At 31.8% G+C, this 21242-nt stretch overlaps 1 protein-coding gene across 1 annotated transcript in view; it reads right to left on the reverse strand.

Moving 5' to 3' along the window:
- Positions 1-14663, reverse strand: part of LOC145272399 (netrin receptor unc-40-like) — an 803917-nt gene extending 789254 nt beyond the window's left edge. Inside the window, exons 1-2 of the mRNA XM_080127035.1 lie at positions 14642-14663; positions 14092-14216 (exon numbers count right to left, since the gene is read on the reverse strand). Coding sequence (XP_079983161.1) covers positions 14092-14216; positions 14642-14663 — 147 coding nt within the window. The remainder of the gene's footprint in view (positions 1-14091; positions 14217-14641) is intronic.
- Between the last annotated feature and the right edge of the window lie 6579 nt (positions 14664-21242).

Here is a 21242-nt window from a genome sequence, read left to right on the forward strand (position 1 = left end):
GTACATGACTATGACCTTTGTAAAATGACATTGTGGGAAATACATTTGATTATTTTTCTTCTCGGTACTTTCTTTGCCATTTTCTTTTGGTATTAATTTCAAATGTTAATATGGCAGGTAAGTTTCCGTTTGCAAAAAGTTCATGATGCATAAACAAAAATGACGAAAAAAGACAAAATATTTAAACATCGATATTGAGAGAATTTATATATATATATATATATATATATATATATATATATATATGTATGTATATGTATGTATGTATGTATGTATATATGTATGCGCATAAGCAGATTCGATTATCATAGTGATACATGTAATGTATATAATATATATTTTTCGAGGTATTTATATATAAATATCTTATACCAGCTGGACCCCAGCGTTGCTCGGTCATACAATACGCTTAAACATGATATTTTAATTTATAAAGCTTGCGTATATATTTTTTATAGAATCAATCCTCTATTGAATATATTATATAACGAGGAATAATTTGCACGATGGACTAATTCGCAAAAAAATAAAATAAAAAAATATAAAAATAATGATGATGTCGTTCATCAAATTCCGTCCGTGTTTGTTGACAATATCACGTCAGCTGATATTTGGGCTTGACGATGAATGCCCTGGAAACTCACTTCTAATTAATGTTTAGTTTTTAAATATGTAAATAAAGACATGATTTGCGGCGATTTTAAATGGTACCTGTTCTTTTATCGTAAATTGAACTCATTAATAAGAAAAAAATAACATAAGATAGTGATGTGCACCTGGGCTTGAACACGGGATCATGTAGTCGAATACTTTACCATTGAACTATGTATTCAGATGTCAACAAATCTGGGGGGTTTTCTAACAAGAAATTATTTGTTGAGATTTTGTTATCTCCCTTGCCGATGTAACGTAAAAATTTTGTAAAAATTATTTTTTCTATAAAAAAGACTATTTTGAGGACCGAATTTTTTCGATTTTCGATACTTATCAGACGGATTTCTGTTCAAAACATATCTATGAACACTGTCAGACATATACATTACCTTTGTGTAAAATTTGCAAAAGATAGGCTCAGCTGTTACGGAACCTATGAGGAAGGAGCTCTCTCTCACAGACACACACACACACACAGTGACTTTTATATAATCGTAGAGACATAGATATATATATATATATATATTTATTATGCATATATACATATAAATATAGGTATGTGTATACATATATGTACTTCGTAATTCATCATTTCAAGTTTCCTATTTGCTTTAATAACTAACTATATATGGTATATTTCGGCGTATAAAGCGACCGTCAGATTAGACGAAGTACAAAATTTTAGCAAATTTTAATTATACGGTTGTATAAAACGACTGCTTGATCACGAAACAATGTTTGTTTAGCCTAGGCTTGAAATTGCAACACCCGTTATCTTATAGAATATTTGTTTTTAAAGATGATTTTTTTTTAACTTTAAGGGTCGTCTTATACGCCCAAATATACGGTATATATATATATATATATATATATATATATATATATATATATATATATATATATATTGTTATACATCTATGCAGTATATGTACATGTGTATTCATAAATTAAATATATACTTATTGATTCATATATTAGACATCAATATATGCTATCCATATACATATGCACATATAGATAACTTCATATCTAAATATATACACATGCATACATATCCTATCTATCTATCCATCCATCTATCTATCTATGTATCTATCTATCTATCTCTCCCTCCCTCTCTCTCTCTCTCTATATATATATATATATATATATATACATATATATATTACACGACTTGAATATATCTTGCTGTACTTGACAGCTGAACTTTGCCGTGTGACTTTAATCATTTCTACTCCATGAAATACATTCCCATTTTCTTTTTATCATTAACCTTTCTATTACGTTTTTATGTTACATATACAAATGTATTTTACTTGGTTTTTACCAATTGTTAGTTTAAATCTTTTTTTTTTTTTTGCAGAGTAATATTATCACTTTATTGCAACTAAATTTAAAAGCTCGTTTTTTTATCCTTTTTTTTATTATTTCAAGTTTCCTATTTGCTTTAATAACTAACTATATAATACTCGTAAACTATTTTATCTGATATAAGATATATTGTAATTCTTCTTTCGTATATTGACACCATTTTTATTAATAGCCATCTCTATTAACATGAACAGCATCATTATCATAATACCCATAGCGGCTTTTCCAGAATAGTATTTATGCGATTAAAATATAGTTCATGTAGAATCAAGTTAATCTTTCTGTCTAACAAGACTTCAAATAGTTGCTAGGAAGATCCTTGTTCGGATTAGGCAATATTTATATAATAAATCACCCACACCTAAATTAACAGTCAATCAGAACCAAATCATTAGATTGTCATCTAAGAATGGTAAACCCATAAGTCTTTTTATAACTTATCAATGTTGGTGTTCGTTTATTCTTTTTATTCTTAGCCCAACAATGTTTCTTCTTAATTTCAATAATTTTCCAGAGAATATTATAAGAAGAAAAACATCTATGCTCATGATTCTTCTGTTTCTCATAGTCCATTTGGGGGGGGGGTATTTTAGAATATGAAGCTGATCTAGAATGTGGCAGTTCGATTGTGAGTTAAGGTACGAAATAGCTCGTTTCATTTAATGCTGTTATAACTTAGTTCATGTCTTCTAATCCTAGCTTTGTTTCTTTTTTTTCTTGGGAGTTTCACGGATGACATTGTTCCTGACAAGAAATCGACTTTTAAACTTCTTGGTCTTTCTTCAATTAATTTAAAAGTATTTTTAGGCATTGCCCCTTCTGTTTCTTTTAAATTCAGCTCCATTTTATCGTTCCAAACATTTTTTTAACATCCAAAGTTATTCTTTATAAGGTGCAAGAACGCAAATAAAGCACTGTTGTCATATCTGAACTGGTAAATCTCTCTCCAATTTGAAAGTTCTTTATAAGGTGCAGAAACGTATAATACATCTTCCTATTCCATTAGTTTTTTTTTTCTAAAACCCGAATGATTGTGGAACTCTCCTTTTACTAACTGCCTTCCTCTTACTACTAATCAATCTTTTAAATAGCTATCTCCTAACTTTGTTGATAATCATCTTTCATTCTTTTAACTCCTTCAATCAAGTGGCTTTATGCCGTGCCTGTAGCGATTTCTGTTAAAAAATTATTTTTCTAGGCTTCAATTTCACTTTATTTACTTTAAGCTGAACTAGTAAGACAACTGATTACTGACTACTGATATCGATAATTCATCAAACAATTTTAAAACTATTTCTCCCATTTCCGGTGTATGGAAATAAATCAGAACTCATAAAGAAAATCATTCATTTCATAACATTAATATTTTTAAATACATTAAGGTTCCACTACTTCATGATTTCTGCAAGACATTTGGAAGATGATTAAAGAAATGGCCCTGAGAGACGACTTAGATGATTCAGTTCATCTCTTTAGCTACCATTCGAGGTAGTACCATACTGACTGGCTTTTTTAAAATAAAAGCTGGCATACTACAGGGTGACGCTCTTGCTCCATTCTTATTTGTGTTCTGTCTCGATTATGTACTGAAACACTGTTTATCAATACGAGAAATATGGTCTAACATTGTCTCCAGCAAGAAGCATACGATATCCAGCAAAGATTAGCAATGTCGATTATACTGATGATCTTGCTTTGTTAGATGATGACAATGCCAATGCAAACAAGTTGCTACATATCCTGGAAGAGTCGGCTGTCATGATTAAACTACATACAAACGCAACTAAAACAGAATACAAGTCCTCCCATCAAACTCGCCCAACTGAAACACTTGACAGAACATCACTCAAACAAGTAGATGACTTTGAATATCCCAGCCGCCACATCGCATCCACCGAAGAAGACGTCCACATCAGAATAAGCAACTTAATCGGCTGAAAGCTATATGGAAATCTGCCACCTCGGAACAGATCAAGAAAAACATTTTTAGAGCCATAATGAAGTCGGTGCTGTTTTACGGCTAACCAGCATAGACTCTCAGTAAAAAACTTGAAAGTAAGTTAGATGAAACTTACACTAGAATGCTCCGGGCAGTGTTAAACTTAAACTGGAAAACACACCCAACCATTATGTATGGTCGGCTGCCCAGAATCTCTTCACTAATAAAAGAAAGGAGAACACAATATGCCGCACATTGGAGTACTGTTGTCACATCTGGGTAGGAGCTACTTTGTTAGAGTTCAAATCCGGCTTTTAACCCTATTAGATGATACCCTTTTCTTTTCCCTGCAACCTCTTTGCCTCAGAAGATGCAGTGTGAGCCTGTCTCTGCTCTATTGCTATTTTTATAGCACGTACTCGATTGAACTCCAATCTATAGTCCCTCTTTGCCAAACTTTCACAAAACACTTGACTAGCTACAATCACTATATATGATTTTCTCTACACTTAATCTATGCCTAAATCTAAACACAGATTCCATGAACGAAGCTTTTTCCTAGAATGGCCTGTCTTTGGATCACTGTTCCGCTGGCCTGCTTCTCAGTTGAATACAACACAGTAGTTTTCAAATCCAATGTAAACAAGTTCCTGTTAAGTCGTCCCCATAAATGATCAAACTCTACCCAATTTACACCATTAGCGATTACTACACTACCACGTTCTATTCATTAACACTTATCCTTAAGTGGTTTTCGCACCTGGATAAGAGGTGACTCCCAAGTAAAAAAAGGAAAAAATGAGATCGTCAGTAATGTACTCTGGGATCCTAAACACAGAACCTCTAAAGTAGGAAGACCTGTTAAGGCATACACAACATTATTGACAGAAGACATTGGCTTGCAACTTGATCTTCCTAACGCCATGGAAGATAGAGACCTGTGGAGGGAAAGAGTTAACCCGCTCGATACGATGAAGCTGTCATGTCCATTCTAATATTGCCATGCAGCTCTAAGAAAAAAACTAAAAAAATGACTTTATGTGAAGGCAATTAAATTGAAATAACACTTTTCTTTTAATTATTCTTTGATTATTGCTGATTAAAACAGTTATATTTTATTTAAACGAATGCTTACTTCTTTTAAACTTTAGATATATCAGACGCTTAATTTAATAAACACTATTTAATACAATCTTGATATTTACATAATGCATCAAAATGAATTAACTTACATCTTTCTAATGAAAAAATATATTTAAAGTTTGATTTTGTAGCGGGTTTAATTATGAAAATCTTTTCCGAATAATGCCATACTCTCAAACTAGTTTTATTCACGTATGATTTGTTTCATCAAAATATTTACTGTTTATACTTTCAACTTTTGTTGATAATCAAGTAACATCTTTAAAAGCTGGTTTAATCGCGTGTTTTAGTTCACTTGAAGGTTGTGTCAATAAAACATGTGTTTACCATGAAGACCTTTCGAGATTCAAAGTAATTGTTTTTAGGCTTTTCAACTGACATATAGAAAGTAATTTTTAGTTTTAATTAAAGGTTAAAAGCTAAATTCAAGTGTTATGCTACATTTGTGTTGCTAAACCGAAAGAAAACATTAATCTTCTTAAGTGCTATTGTTATATCAAATAACATTCTACTTAACTTATATATATATATATATATATATATATATATATATATATAAAGTAGAATACATATATATTATGTAGTATATATATATATATAGTTTTACTTACATAAACACAATTGTATAATGTTTATATATATATATATATGTATATATATATATATATATTAGACGATTCCAACATTTTCACGATTCCGATACAATTGGTGATTATTTATAAATGATTAAATATTTTACTATAAAATGGTTATTTTATCCAGATTACCGTAAAAACACATATAAAAAAAATGTGCAGATATTTTTTTCAAACCTATAAACACACTTGTTCTGGGGGGGGGGGTGATTTATAGAATTTACTTTTAGTGGAAGTTTAAATCTATAAATATTTATTATTTAATTAATACTACGAGAATTTGAAGATTTTGTTTTGAACAAAATCAAATAAAGAAAGATAATTAAAGTAATCTTTTTAGCATCCGAAAATGGGCACATTTTTTTCCGATTCTTATTCCACCCAAAAGTTCTGATATTTCCGATTCCCGAGGCCAATTCTAAATAATTGTCCTAAGACTAATATATATATAATGGACTCTCCCGTCGATTTCGCTGTATAAGCTTCCGCCACAACAACTAATTTGCTCGGAAATCCACACAGATGATTTGTTTATAGTGGTGAAGGCTTTGTATAGAACCAACCACGCTTTTTGGTATTACTGCTAATCTTTGTCGGTGCAGATGACTGTCACAGGATAGAGTATACAGTAGACTGCAGGTTTTTACATCAGAGTTTCCTTCTCCTAGATGCATATCTTAACGAAGACTCGGGGTGCATCTCTGCCAGTGAATTAATGAGCCCCCAGATACCAATCTTGAAATTTCTATGACGTGATGCTGTACGTACAGCACCTAACCTTCCCAAATGGTCACTCATCTGGTATTGGCCAAGCTCAATGTAACTTAACTTCGATGATCTCGCGAGAACTGGTCTGTCAACGTGATTGTGGCGTTATATATATATATATATATATATATATATATATATATAGAGAGAGAGAGAGAGAGAGAGAGAGAGAGAGAGTAAAAATAAAATAAAAATACAAGCGATGGTTGACGTTATGTTATTTGAGAAGGAAAACGGAGAATTAATAAAATTAATAAAATAGTAATCAACGTTTCGTCCCTATTTCAGGGGACGTCATCAGTATTTCGGAGGAAAAATTAAAAAAAAAATACGATTACAGACCACATGCAAGTGAAAAAGGAAAAAAATCTATAAATGTGCGTGACATCTTGCCCATTAAAACGGGCAACTTAGAATAAATGTTTTTTGCCAAAGTTGTAGTTAAACATGAACAAAATTGTGTTCATTTTTGTATTAAATATTTAAGTATTAATCATTACTAATGCCCGTGGAGCCCTGACTGTACATCGGACGGATACCATGATACCTAGTTCGCTCCAACTTATCATTGCAAAAGTCTATTCAAAATTTCAGCTTCCAATAGTTTCCGAGAAAAACCTTTAGAATAAATGTAGTATTATGATGACTAATTGCTATTAATCTGTAACTATGCATCAAACGGATAGTATAATTCTTAGTACGTTTCATAGCATAGGTCAATACGAAATTTTAGTCAGATCTGCAGAGTAGTTTCCAAGAAATAGTAGAATGGGTAGACAGACTAAGAGAAATCTAATATAGATTTAACCAAGATAAGAATCTGTGTATGTTTGTATACACTTCCGTAAGGATGTGTATACAAACGTACACAGATTCTAATCTTGGTTATATCCATATATCGGTCTGGCGATCATATGGTTGAGGCACTCTTAAAGAAATGGCTATTTCCACTTCTTTAAAAAAATAATTGAGTAGTTTAGACTCTCACTATGCTCAACTGTATGTAAACGAAGCCTAGTTAAAATGCGAGATAATTTCTTTTACTTAAACTTGCATACTTGATAGCGCAGTCGGAAAGGCACTGAATGCTAATCACCGGAGTCTGCTTTCTGAACATCACTGCGCATAATCACATTTATCATTAATAGATATGAACAGTAAAAATCGTGCTTGCGGATATATATATATATATATATATATATATATATATATATATATATATATATATATATATATATAGGGAGAGAGAGAGAGAGAGAGAGACGGGGGAGAGATAGAGAGATAGAGAGATTAGAGAAAGAAAAATGAACAAAGATGGAGAGAGCGATGAAGATATCCAATAATAATAAATAATTAATAAAAAAATATTCTAATAACAAAGTGATGGTCTATCTTAGAAATGCTAATAAATTATCAATATGCTATCTGAGATTTGCTGAATAATGAATCTATAAAAAATAATATCATATATATATATATGATATATATATATATGATATATATATATGCATATATATGATATATATATACATATATATATATATATATATATATATATATGATATATATGTATATGATATATATATATGATATATATATGATATATATGTATATGATATATATATATGATATATATATGATATATATGTATATGATATATATATGATATATATATATGATATATATATATATATATATGATATATATATATATATATATATATATATATATATATATATATCGCATGGATATGAATACATGTATGATGTCAATATAAACATATTCCACGCAATTTTAATAGCTGTGCGCTTATCTTTAAAGAGAAAACAGCATTTTGCAATTTCCGGTACATGATCCAATTTCATTTGTTCCTTCTATTATTATCAGGCAGCGTTTATTGAGTTTCTCTGCACATTATGCTATCTCTCTCTCTCTCTCTCTCTCTCTCTCTCTCTCTCTCTCTTTCTGTATATATATATATGTGTGTGTGTGTGTGTGTGTGTGTGTGTGTGTGTGTGTGTGTGTGTGCCTGATTTTACATAACAGCAGTAGAAGTCATTTCCTTTTTGTCCTACATGCAGCTATAGCGACTGAAGTTTTCTAACCGCAGAAAAGAGCTAATATATTAATAGCAATATTTACTTTTGATAAAAGTATTTCTGAAAACAATTTACAAAAGAATAGGTTTTTATCACTAGGAGAACACATACAGAAATTATATATATATATATATATATATATATATATATATATATAATGTTGATGTATTCGTTGTACTGACATTAACATTAAAAGCTTATATTTTTACTTAAAAAGCAAATACATTTAGAGGATACTATCGAAACCATACCATTTATCTCAAAGAAACAAATAACATGAAAAGTTAATACTAATGCAAAATTTATTGTTTACTTGCTGGAAACCCGGCGTTATCTACTCATACAATACGCTTAAATATAGTATTTTAATTAATGCAAATTGTGTATGTATTAATATAGACTTAATCCTTTACTGAATATTATATATTACTAGGAATAATTTGCCCAGTGGACAAATTTGCAAAAATAATATCCATAATAATAATAATGATGTCGTTCATCAAATTCCATCAGTTTTACCTCAGTCAATATTTGTGCCTGATCATCTTAAAAATAGTCTTTATCTCTCTTACATATAAGATAATGTTTACAAGGGAATATTTTACGTCACACCAGCCAAGGTTACATCAGTATAACGTAAAATATTCCCCTGTACAAATTATTTTTATCTATAAGAGAAGAAAGACTATTTCTAAAATCGGATTTTTTCGATTTTAGATACTTATCAGATGAATTTATCTACGAAACATATCTAAGAACACAGCCAGAAATATAAATTACCTTGGTGTGAAATTTGCAAATAATAGGCCTAGCCATTTCGGTACCCATGAGGAAGGAACTCAAACACAAAAAGTGACTTTTATATAATAATAGAGATACCCATCTTGTGGGAGGTTTTCTGCTAGTGTATACAAACATAAGAAAGTAAAAATTAATAAAAAATATTCTCAAGTGGAGGCATCTAAACAAAGACAAGCATATAAGATATCAACGGATACACACTCGAGAGTCAAAACAATGAAAAGAATATGCTGTTGTCCTAACCCTAGTTATTACCAATTACTATAGGATATAATGCAGTATTAACCTTGCTTATATGGTGGTGTGTGATATTAACACTCATAATAGGATACGGTGTGAAACATATCGGATATTAGGATATATTAATGCTAGATTTAGAGAGGAACAGACTTTAAACACTTTAAACACGTCTATGTGACTATAACTAGATATTTCAACTTGAAACATCCAAATGACCATGAGTAGATTTAACTACAGCCAAGCAACCAAGAAGATTATAAAAATAACATTCTGTTCTAAAACTTCTCTGCTGCCTGCATCGAAGTCTGTTACCTGTTCCTATTTCTCCGCAGACAATAAACCCAAGAGGATTTGGATTTTCAGATTGAATTAAATAAGTGCATAAATTTACTTTGACAAGAATTCCACCATATGTCGAATTGTATCTGTTGAATTAGCAAAGTCTATTCTAAGAAGCCAGAAGAAACTATCATCAGCATTGTGCCAACAAGAATTGCAGCCCTGCCTAAATTCTATACAGTTCTGCGCATGTTCAATGCAATTTCGCTATTTTACCGCTTGATAAAGTCCACTCTAAAATTATTGACCGGCTTCTAATCTACAGGATCAGCTCTGTATAACCCTGAGAGTTTGTTTCTCTTTACCATGGCTTTGGCGCTCTTCAGCGGATGGCAAAGAAAGCAAAAGCTATCGGAAATAAAATCTTCAGCAACCTTTTTCCTTTCTGTAGGTTTTCTTTGGAATTTACTATTGAAAGTCTGGGCTTTCTATTTTCATTTATTTATCACTAAAAACTAGACAATTTTATAACAGAAAAAAAAAATCATAATTATGAAACCTTTTTCGAGATTCTAAAAATAATTTTCACTAGCAATTATTTTTTTTGTTTTGTTTTGTTTATCAAACAAATAATTTTATGAAAATAAACATGATTTACTATTTACTAGCATGGTTACTTGACGCTCCCCGGGAGCATGAACAATCAAACATAATAGTAAAAAAAAGTGCGTGCAATAATTTTCTTTCAAACCTTAGTTTCTCACTTCATCTCTCTCCCTCTCTCTCTCTCTCTCTCTCTCTCTGTCTCTGTTTCCCCCTCTCGCTCGCTTTATTCTCTTCTATTTCTCATTCTTCTTTTATTTCCTCTCCCATTCCTCCTCTTCTATCTCTTTTCCTCCCTCTATCCCCCTCACATTTCCTTCTCCTCTTTCTCTTCCTCTCTTTTCTCCCTCTTCCCCTTCTATTGCTTTTTTAGCAACTAAAGAAAATTGTTTAGAATTACTACATAATAACATAAAAATATCGCTCTAAATGCCAACCACCTGATTAATTCTATTCTTTTTGGCTCCTAAAAGAATGAATATAAAAAAGTATGCACACACACACACACACACACACACACACACACACACACACAACTTTTCTTTACATAATAAAAGTTTAATTTCTTAATTTATCTGTTGATATTAAAATGTTAGATAAAATTTTATCAGCCACTTCAGAAAAGGAGAGAAATTAAAAAGAAAAGAAACTAAAGCTACTCACTCTTCAAAATTCCAATCAAAGTGGATCAAAGTTCTTATTCATTTCAAATAAATACATTTTTAGAAATTATTATAATGTGATTTCCTTAAATTAACTATTTTAAAATAGATAAATAATTAACATTATAAAACAAATATGTGGATATATTATATCGATTTATCTCCTCAATTAAGGTTAAGTAAGGATTGAAAAGTCAGCCTATGAAAGAAAATGCACTTTGGCCTGCAAACAACGGCATTATTGATAGACTAAGCCCTTTTCAAAGAAAGAATGTAAAACCTTAGAGGGGGGACCTCTTAAAACTGCATAGAACCTGTCAGTCCGATAGAAGCAAGGTCACCAACTAAAAATATGGTTCAAACTCTGTCAGAATGATTATCAAAGAACAACATACTTAATAAGGTTATATCATGTAAATACATGGACATTGTGAATGAAATCAATTTGTTTTGTTAAAACTTATGATTTAAAAAAAATTGAATATCTGTTCTCGAAACTTAAAAATTGTTAAATTCTAAATTTTTAGCTGAAAGATAATTGTTTATATTACTTATTTTGATCGGAATATTCTTCTCATCTTGAGTGTTATTTGTCCAACGTTTCAGTCGGATTGTCCTTCAGGCATACTGGTTGTTGTTTGGAAAATAAAAGAGAAAATTTACTGACTCTGTATAAATTTTCGTATTCTTTGAGTTATTCTCTATTTTATGGTTATAGTTTCGAAATATAGAATGTAAAAAGCATGTTCAAAGTATTTTAATCAAATTTGAACCTATTAATTAATGTGTTGTTTTGGGGTGCGAGATGGAAACGCATTCCAAAAGTAACTCCTTATATATATATATATATATATATATATATATATATATATATATATATATATATATATATATATATATATAAGCTAAATTAATTATATTTGGAGACGTATACATTCTATATAAAGGTAACAAGAACTTTTCCTCCCAACATTGCATTTTATGGTTGAGCTACACGAATCCTATTGGCTCCAAATAGCTCATTAATGCTCTGCAATAATATTTAATCTGTGTAAATTAAATCATGGAAAGAATAATTGCTGGTGTATAAGTTGTTTTTTTTTAATTTCATAACCCATGTATCAACTTTAAATTCAAAACATATCTATTGTTGAAAGAATAATACACGAAGCTAAAACTAAGTGAAATGAACACATTTATTAAAAGTTGATGCTTATAAACAACACCAATAAGACAATGGCGTTTTGCATCGAATCTGGTTCCCCTTTATCAGAGTCCTCCTCCCAGTGTTGTTGACAAAATCTGATGGAAAGACAAGCTAATAAGGTCGAAGCCAATGCAAGAACTGCAGGAAAGGTGTTGCAGTGCTTCACCATCCACCTATCAGGACTCCAAACTAGATTTTTGGTCAAGGTTTACTCCCTTAGACTTTGACTTTACCAATTCCTTCACAAGGTAGTCAAGCTATTTGCCCATAGTTGGTAGAAATTTTAAACTATTTCCAATTTTTATGAAAATAACAGAGATTCACCTTTTAGTTATAGTTGTACCGAAATGAAAGCAAAATCCTTGAAATCTTCTTAAAAAGAGTCTAGCGAAAGACGCACGAATATTTAACGTAACATTATACAAAACATAAATGGCATTTGTTTTCATCTTTAAGATATCAGACATTCTTTATTCTGTGGAACCCTCGTGGGAGAAGTCCAACGGGGAATGAATTCTCATTTTATCCTTTGGGCTACAACTAAGGAGAACAACCTAGCGGTGCTCGGAACCAGTATACAACCACGATCGGTTCCCTACAGAAAAATCAAAGGTACAACTCTGTGATAATTAATCCAGTAAAAAGATTATTGGAATTTCAAAATATAAATGCAAACTGGCAGACTCACGTATTATACCACAGCAAAGTCATTGAATTAAGCTACGACTAGAGGAAGATTTCTTTTATTCATTCCTTTTTGCTTCATTATTTTAAATTTTTTTGGATCTGTAAGAATATGACACCTGTTTACATAAAAATTAAGGCTCACATCGCAACAGGCTTTCTTACCTAATTTTGGTAAAAGCATAATTTGGGGAAGTTGGTTTCAAATGTGATATAAATAACTACGTAAATAAAACCCACACTAAAACAAAAAATATATTATTTAACATGTATACATGCACTAAAAAATATGCTTCAATAAAAATCTACATAAATATGTGTTGAAGACGAATTTATGAATATTGAATATAAAATGTTATCAGACTAATAATGTACTAAAAGTGTATTTTTTTCAAAATTAATGATAAAATTAAAGTTATCCAATAAAAATATAATTGTAACATTTGACAAAATATGAATATTAGATTAAAATTTAAAGATACATGACAGTCTTTTTCAACCGCACTAAATTTAAAAAGCCTATGTTGGGAATTTCAGCAATTTTTATTGGATGTCTCTAGTTGATTGGAAAGCTAAGTGCTGGCTCAAGGCGTTTCCTTATAAAGTGGCTATGGAGAGGCGCTCGTAGTCATGTTAATTCACAATGGTGTCTGGTGTGGCGAAACATTCATTACCTGTGTGTGTGAGTGTCTTTTTTTTCTTTTGCTGTAATTTGCTTTCTCGTTAAAATTGTATTAATAAAGATATCTTGGGAAAATATGTGAAAACAAACTACTTACACTTGGGCAAAACTTAATAAAACTTAATGGCAATTTAAATTGACGAACTCAAAATTAGTAAAAAAAAAAAAAAAAGACAAAAAAAAAACACTTATAAACATGCTTGCCTCAAAGAAATTTATTTTTTAAACCCAACGTGATTGATAAATGTTTTAAATTTAATTTCCATGCCAATTTAATCTACTAAAATAGAAAACGAAAGAGCAGATGAAAAAAAAAACACTTACAGTTTTCGTTCCCAAGTTGATAACTGCACACTCCAGGACAGCCAGTTCTCCCCTGGTTACCGACACGTTTGAAGGGGTGGGTATAAGCTGTGGTCCAGAATGCTTCCCATGTCTTTGGTGTTTGGCTGTAAAACAAAACAAATAATTTAGCTTTTTGTTTTCAATAAAGTCAATAACTTGGATATATATATATATATATGTGTGTGTGTGTGTGTGTGTGTGTGTGTGTGTGTGTGTATCTAATGTATAAAAGTCTATTTTGTACTCTGTCAAGGCAGGATAGCCTTTTTTAGCAGCTCCTGCCCAGATGTGGCAGCAGTACTCCATCCAGATTTGCAGGGATATTATTTATGGATTTGGACAGCTAGATGTCTATTCAAATTACACTTGAATTTCTCCATGTCAGTACAGTCAGGGAAACAGGGGCCCGGGAGGGAATTCCAAAGTGCAGCAGTCTGAGGGGAAAAGCTATTCGATAAGAAAGCTTTATGGCATCTACAGTGCAGAGGTGGGATTTTGTTGCTCGTCGGATATCTCATATAAATCTTACCCCAAACATCCACTTCACCCATATATAGTTTGTTATTGGATGTCGAATAAACATATCTATCTCATTAGCATAGCTTTATGATATTGCTAATTAAAATTCAGAAATTATACACGACAATAATTATTTCTTTCATACAATAGAAATAAATTTCAATTTAAAGAGAAGAAAATTACTAAATTTTAGAAGCGAAATAGCAACGAACTGTAGACACTTAATAAACGTTACTTTAAAATAAATACATAAACATTTAAGAAAATAAATATAGTAACTAAAATAAATCTAAAATGGTGACAGATAATAAAAGTTGAATTATTTTAGCTCCCATGTGTCAGAATAAGTGCACCATTGTTAATTTGATCAACTTATTGGCTGTTGAAAAACATGTCAATCTCCTTAGCACATATTTACAATGCTCCTAGTTGGAATTCATGAATTATAAATTATACACTACCAAAAATGATTTGTCATATAATGGAAACCAATTTCATTAAAAAATTTTAAAGATAAAAAAATTACTAAATTGTAGAAGCGCAACGGACACTAAACGAACTTTACATTAAAATAAATATATAAACTCTAAACGAAATAAATATAAACACCATAACTAAAACAGATTATAAAAATAGAATTATTTTAGCTCCCACGTGTCAGAATAAGGTCACCATTGTTAATTTGATGCACTTATTAGATGTTGAAAAACATGTTAATCTTCTTAATATATATTTATGACTATGCTGAAAGTAATTAATAAATTGTATTATAAAAAAATAATTCAATCATGTGATAAAAACCAGCTTGTTTCAGAATTATTCATAGAAACTTTACATTGCTGATATATTAATGGTTAAAACAAAATAGAATTATTACATTTTAATCAGTCCGTTATTGTTTCTCTGCGATCTCATAGTATTTTAGAAAATGTATGAAAACCATCTGTTATAGATTAATATAAACCTATGAGTGAAATTAACTATGATGAAACTGTTCTAAATCTGTCAGACATCATGATCTGGATAGAGATGGGCGTATTGTTTTATTCGTATCCACTTTGCAGAAATACTATGATGGAGAAAGTGTTATCATTGCCGGCCTACCATCACGAAGTCAATCCCATAACTAATCTCTTTTCTCATATAACTCATCTGACAGTATGTTTTTAATTGCATTGAAGTATTTAGGGTGCTAATTCACTTGCACTTATTACAAGGTTTAAGGATACTTCAGTAGTAATTTTTCTTGGGATGGATACTCCTGCAACTTGGAACTTGTGAACTTGCAAATTTTCTTGTAAGTACTAAGTGAAGATTATCAGTAAAGTTTTCTTTTTAACTTTTGTATAGGTTTGCTGAAGTATGGCACAATCACGTTGACACACCGGTTCACGCCAGATCACTGGAGTTAAGCAACCTTTAGCCTGGCCAGTACCAGATGTGTGACCATTTGGGAAGGCTAGGCGCTGTATGTACCTTCTGGGAAGGTTGGGCGTGGGGCAAGCACCCTCACCGTGTAAAAAGAACTCAGTCTCTACAAAAGCATCTACAAAGTTGTAGATGGCTTATGCCCCTTAGGGGCTCAAGGCTATGGATGAATATGTTTGCTGGATTTTATGTTAAATAAAGAAAGAAAAGCAAACAAGAAATGTAAGAAATGGGAGACGGATCAGACTTAAGGAAAGTATATTTAAATGATAAACCTTTTAATTTCCTTACAGTTGTAATATCATAAGAACAAAGAGGGTGCTAGCGTGGGCATAATAGCAAAAGGTAAGCATGAATAAAGTAAGTTTTGGAAACGTGTAGCATTATGACCATTGATGAAGAGATGAGTCTCTTAGACATATGTACACATTGTGATGACGAATAGAAGTGAAACATTGTCAATGAGGATTGAGGACATGCGTTGCATATATAGTTATGGTATGAGAATGATATGATGGATGTGTAATGTGATCTTAAAGAACAGGCTTAGATCAAGTCAGGAGAAGATTAAATCTGCACAGAATAGGAATATGTGTGCAGAAGAACAGCAGATTTCGATGGTGTGACATGTTAAACGAATGGATATTAGTTCTTGGCTTATATATGTAGAACATTTGAGGTAACAGATTCAGTCGGCAGAGGTAGGTCAAGGAAAACATGAGATGAAACAAATCAAGATCTGAGAGAAAGAGGTATATATAAAAACCTACTCAAATAAGTCATTCTATAGGTCTTCTAACACATGCCAGCATGTAAGGCATATTAAACCGATGATGATGATGATGATGATGATGATGATGATGATGATGATGATGATGATCGCTTTAATTTGCTTTCTTTCTTTATCATTATCGTTGTTATCTGATTAAGTCAAAGTCGCATTGGAATTGCTGAATTATGCAAACAGTAAAAATAGATCTAATTTTGTATCAAGTTGATTATTATCTAAAAGTTGACCATTCTTCTCTTTTCAGAATTTATCAATTCTTTTGATTAAGAGAAAATATGAAGAGATTGCATGATTATTTTCGCCAGATAAACTTACTTCTATTAAATGCTTCATCTACACATAATAATTACGATGTCAATTCATTTATTATGGTTTTGTAGATTCTGCAAGATTTCCAAGAGCAAAATTGCTTATATAGCAAATTAGGTCTTGAAAAAAAAAAAAAATAAATAAACTGGAATTAATCATTTTTGCAATATACAAAATGTACCATATTTTCGTTATTTAATTTTATCTTTATTTTTAATTATGAGTCCGCACTTATCAAGTCCAAAAGCCACTCGAGAAGAAGGGGTAACCAGATTGGTCGAATGATGAAGAATATTATCAGGCAATTGGAAAATGGTTAACGAAATGAACAACGTTTGATTACATATGAGTACGATTTATGACAATATTTGTTGATATTGAACTTGATGACGACCATTTTGTAAACTGTAGGGAAACAGTCTTGTTGTAATGCGTTCTGTAAGTGGGCAGTTCTTGGAAAGCAACTCTATTCATGGAAATCTTACCTGATGGTAAACACACGGAGAGAGATATTTTTTGTTTGTGATAATAAGACGAGTTGACGAGTTATTGCTATGATTGCCTTTTAAAGAAGGATAAGATATTAGAGCTCAATCAAACGCCTACGATGGACATAACGATAGAGTAGAAAAACGCTAACGGTGTCTCTTCTGTTAGAAATGGATGTCAAGAACATAGTGCGTATATTACTGATCTGAGAACTGATTAACTTTTTTTTCCCAAAGTTGGCAAATTTCTTTGCATACAATAGAAAATAAAAATTTATGAAACTAGATAAATTCATGTTTATTAAATACTAAAATAAAGCAAACTAATGATGTTATATTTTTGTACAGGGTGGAACAATAAAATTGTTGCCATAAAGAAAACAACACTACAGTCTTATTTTGAAATTTTATTGAAAAAATCAATTCAGGTTACTTGATTATGTAGTAGAGCTGACATTTATTCAATGTATCTGCCTTCAGCCTAAATAATCGCCTCGATACAAGTCTGGAACTAGGAGTATGCCTTTTCCACAAGCACTGGCAGGAGTTTGGCAAATACTTGGTGGATAGCGGCAATCAGGCTGGATTTGGTGTGTGGGGGTGAGTCACGTTGATGATGTTCTCGACGTATGAATAAACGAAGTAGTTTAGTGGGTTCAGGTCGGGGGAGGAGGGACGCCTGTGAGAGAAGGGTACGAATTTGTAGCACTCATTCTAAAGCCAACTCTGGGTCTGTTTGGACTTATGGACCAATACCGAGTCCTGCTGCCACACCCAGGGTCTGCTAGCAACCACCTGATTGCACCAGAGGACTAGCACATTCTTCAGCATATCATTGTCACTTTGGTGTTGACTTTCAAGCTGACTTTCAAGATGTGTGGTGGCATGATCTGACCCTCACATGAAACCACACCAAAGACTATAACTATGTTTTCATCACCATTGCCACATTCCTGTTATTCATAGCAATCCAGTGATGCATTTTGAGGGTGCTGCCAATGGTTCTGTTGTTGTAGAAAGTATCTTGTACATTAGTGCATCTCCAATCTTGCTCGTTGAATATCGTGTCACTTTTAGACATGATAGAAGGCTCCTATCGCTCTCGGGATTTGTACAAAAAAACAGGCTCCTTCAGTCTTGGACAGACTAAGGATACCCGCAGGAGGTGCACAATCCCCAACCACACCTCTCCTGAAACGACATCGTTAAATACCATTGGCAAGTGAAGCACAGGATGACGGGAAACAAATGCCGAGATAAGCGGAGAGCAAATACAGCGCCTAGAATTCCCAAATGGTCACCCATCTCATACTAAACAGGCTGAACGTTGCTTAACTTTGGTGATCTGATGAGAATCGGTGTGTCAACGTGATTATGCTGTATATGTATGTCGGGATTTGTACACAATTACCAAATAGTAGATGGCTTGCAATAAAAAAAAAAAACCCGGTTTTCATCAAACAGAAATGGAATCGTCTTCTTTTCTAGTGTGACAATTTTATCGTTCCACCCTGTATATTGTACAAGGTATCCCAAAGTACATTTGCATATGTCAGTCAATGATATATCTGCATGTGGACAGCAAAATTAATACATGTCATGTGCAAGAAATGACTCCACTTTCTCTTCTTTTTTTTTTAATTATTACCTAACATCAGTAATACAACAGCGACCTGGATATCAACTTTAATGAAAGAATAATAAACAGAAAAAAGCTAGTATGAAGTGCAAACTGCATAGACGCATTGCAATTTGTCGTGGTTACTGATATTGTTATCGAATTGGATCATCGCTTCAAGCTAAGTTAATAATAGAAAGAGAAACTTTTATAAATATGCAAAACAAAAGAATTTCATAATGGCATGCAATAATATTCTATGTGTTTCAAAGATGATGGCACATATTTACTATTTACTTTTCCTGACATAAAATTGATGAATTAAACTTTTATTTGTTCAATAAATGTCGCTCAGCTGCTATATCTTGTCTACTGTACATAAATAAATACACATGCATGAGAAGAGTCCATCGTGTATATGTACATGGTTTGATGATGCATGGAAATGAAACTTGGCCAGTGAGAGTTGAAGACGTGTGTTGCATGGAGAGAAATTCTATGGGAATAATATGATAAATGTGTAATGTGCATCCTAAAGGCAGACTCCATTTTCGTGACGTCAGACGAAGATTTAATCTGGAGAGTACAGGGAGATGTGCGCAGAAGAGTAGACGTAAACGGCATAGCCACTTTGATAGAATGGATAAGAGTTCTTGGGTTAGTAGATGTAGAATAGTGGGGGTAGCAGGTTGAATTCACACTTGAAAGCCAAACATGCGAGGAACTGACACAAATAGACTTAATTACAAAGGAAGATAAATAGAGTTAGACAGAGATTACTTTAGAAGTCAATTTTTTAAACCCGCCAAATTCACACCAGTATGTAATAGAGACGTTAAGCCAAAGATGATGATGATGATGATGATGATGCTGATGATGATGATGATGATGATGATGATGCGTGAGATATGAATCTACATACACTGAAGAGCGGTGATATAGTAAAAGTGTCTGTCTGTGGATAGCGGCATATGCTCTTCCTTTATTGATCCAGCTTTCTGGTAAGTGAAATCGCCAATTGGCATCAACGTAAATGCATAGTTATTTGTGTAAACACATGGAGCTCTCTGGCGTTTTACATTTAACAACTAATGCCAAATGATAGTCAAGGAGTAAAGAGCATTGATTGCTGACTAGACAGTAGAGTTTCGATCTCAGCTTGAGGCACTGAAGAACTGTGATACAGCGAAACTGTTCGTCTGTGGATGACATAAATATAAGCATAATGTAATAGGAATCATTCATCTTTTAAATTAAAGAATATTATAAAAATTGTTTACCTTATAACTAAAATGTATTTTCTTTTTCTGTATAAGTTTAAAATTATGCTTAACTAAGACAAATTCAAATCTGAAATAAAATTAAAAGACTTTAGCACACCGGGCAACGTCGGTTACTTACTAGTTATATTATACAAATAGCTTTCTTATAAATATTATAAAATTGTGAAATTATAGACGATTCTATTTTGTTTATTATGGATAGATGTTACTTTTAGATTAATCAAATATGTTTGAAAGTAACTCTTCAATAGTTCTAGCTAGGAGCAAGAAGATTTGAAAATAGAAAGAACTTGGAATATTAAAAAAAACTTGTTAAAATTACCGGATTCGACATTAAATAACTCCAAAAATGGTTGATATGCCGTAATAAAAAATAATCAAATATCTTTTTTGTCCTCAGTCAATGGAGTAGAGGTCTTTTTAGACCGAAGCAAATTTTGTTTTGATCACTATCTAGTCACGCCTTTGGAGGAGCAGGATTTTCCCCACATTAAAAATTGACCTTGACATTTTTCTTTAAACCACATTTTTTACGATTAAAGAAACACATTGTGTTGAATCAAATCATGTACTTTTTATCTTGCCTTTTTGTTTCCTCCTGATCCTATATTAAATTATTATTTTCATTTTCTCATTAATGCCAGCGGGATTCAACCATTACCTTATTTTTAAATAAATACTCAGTTGCAAAATGA

The sequence above is a fragment of the Euprymna scolopes genome, chromosome 4 (genome assembly GCF_053919585.1).
Source record: "Euprymna scolopes isolate OS-2025 chromosome 4, ASM5391958v1, whole genome shotgun sequence".
NCBI lineage: Eukaryota > Metazoa > Mollusca > Cephalopoda > Sepiida > Sepiolidae > Euprymna > Euprymna scolopes.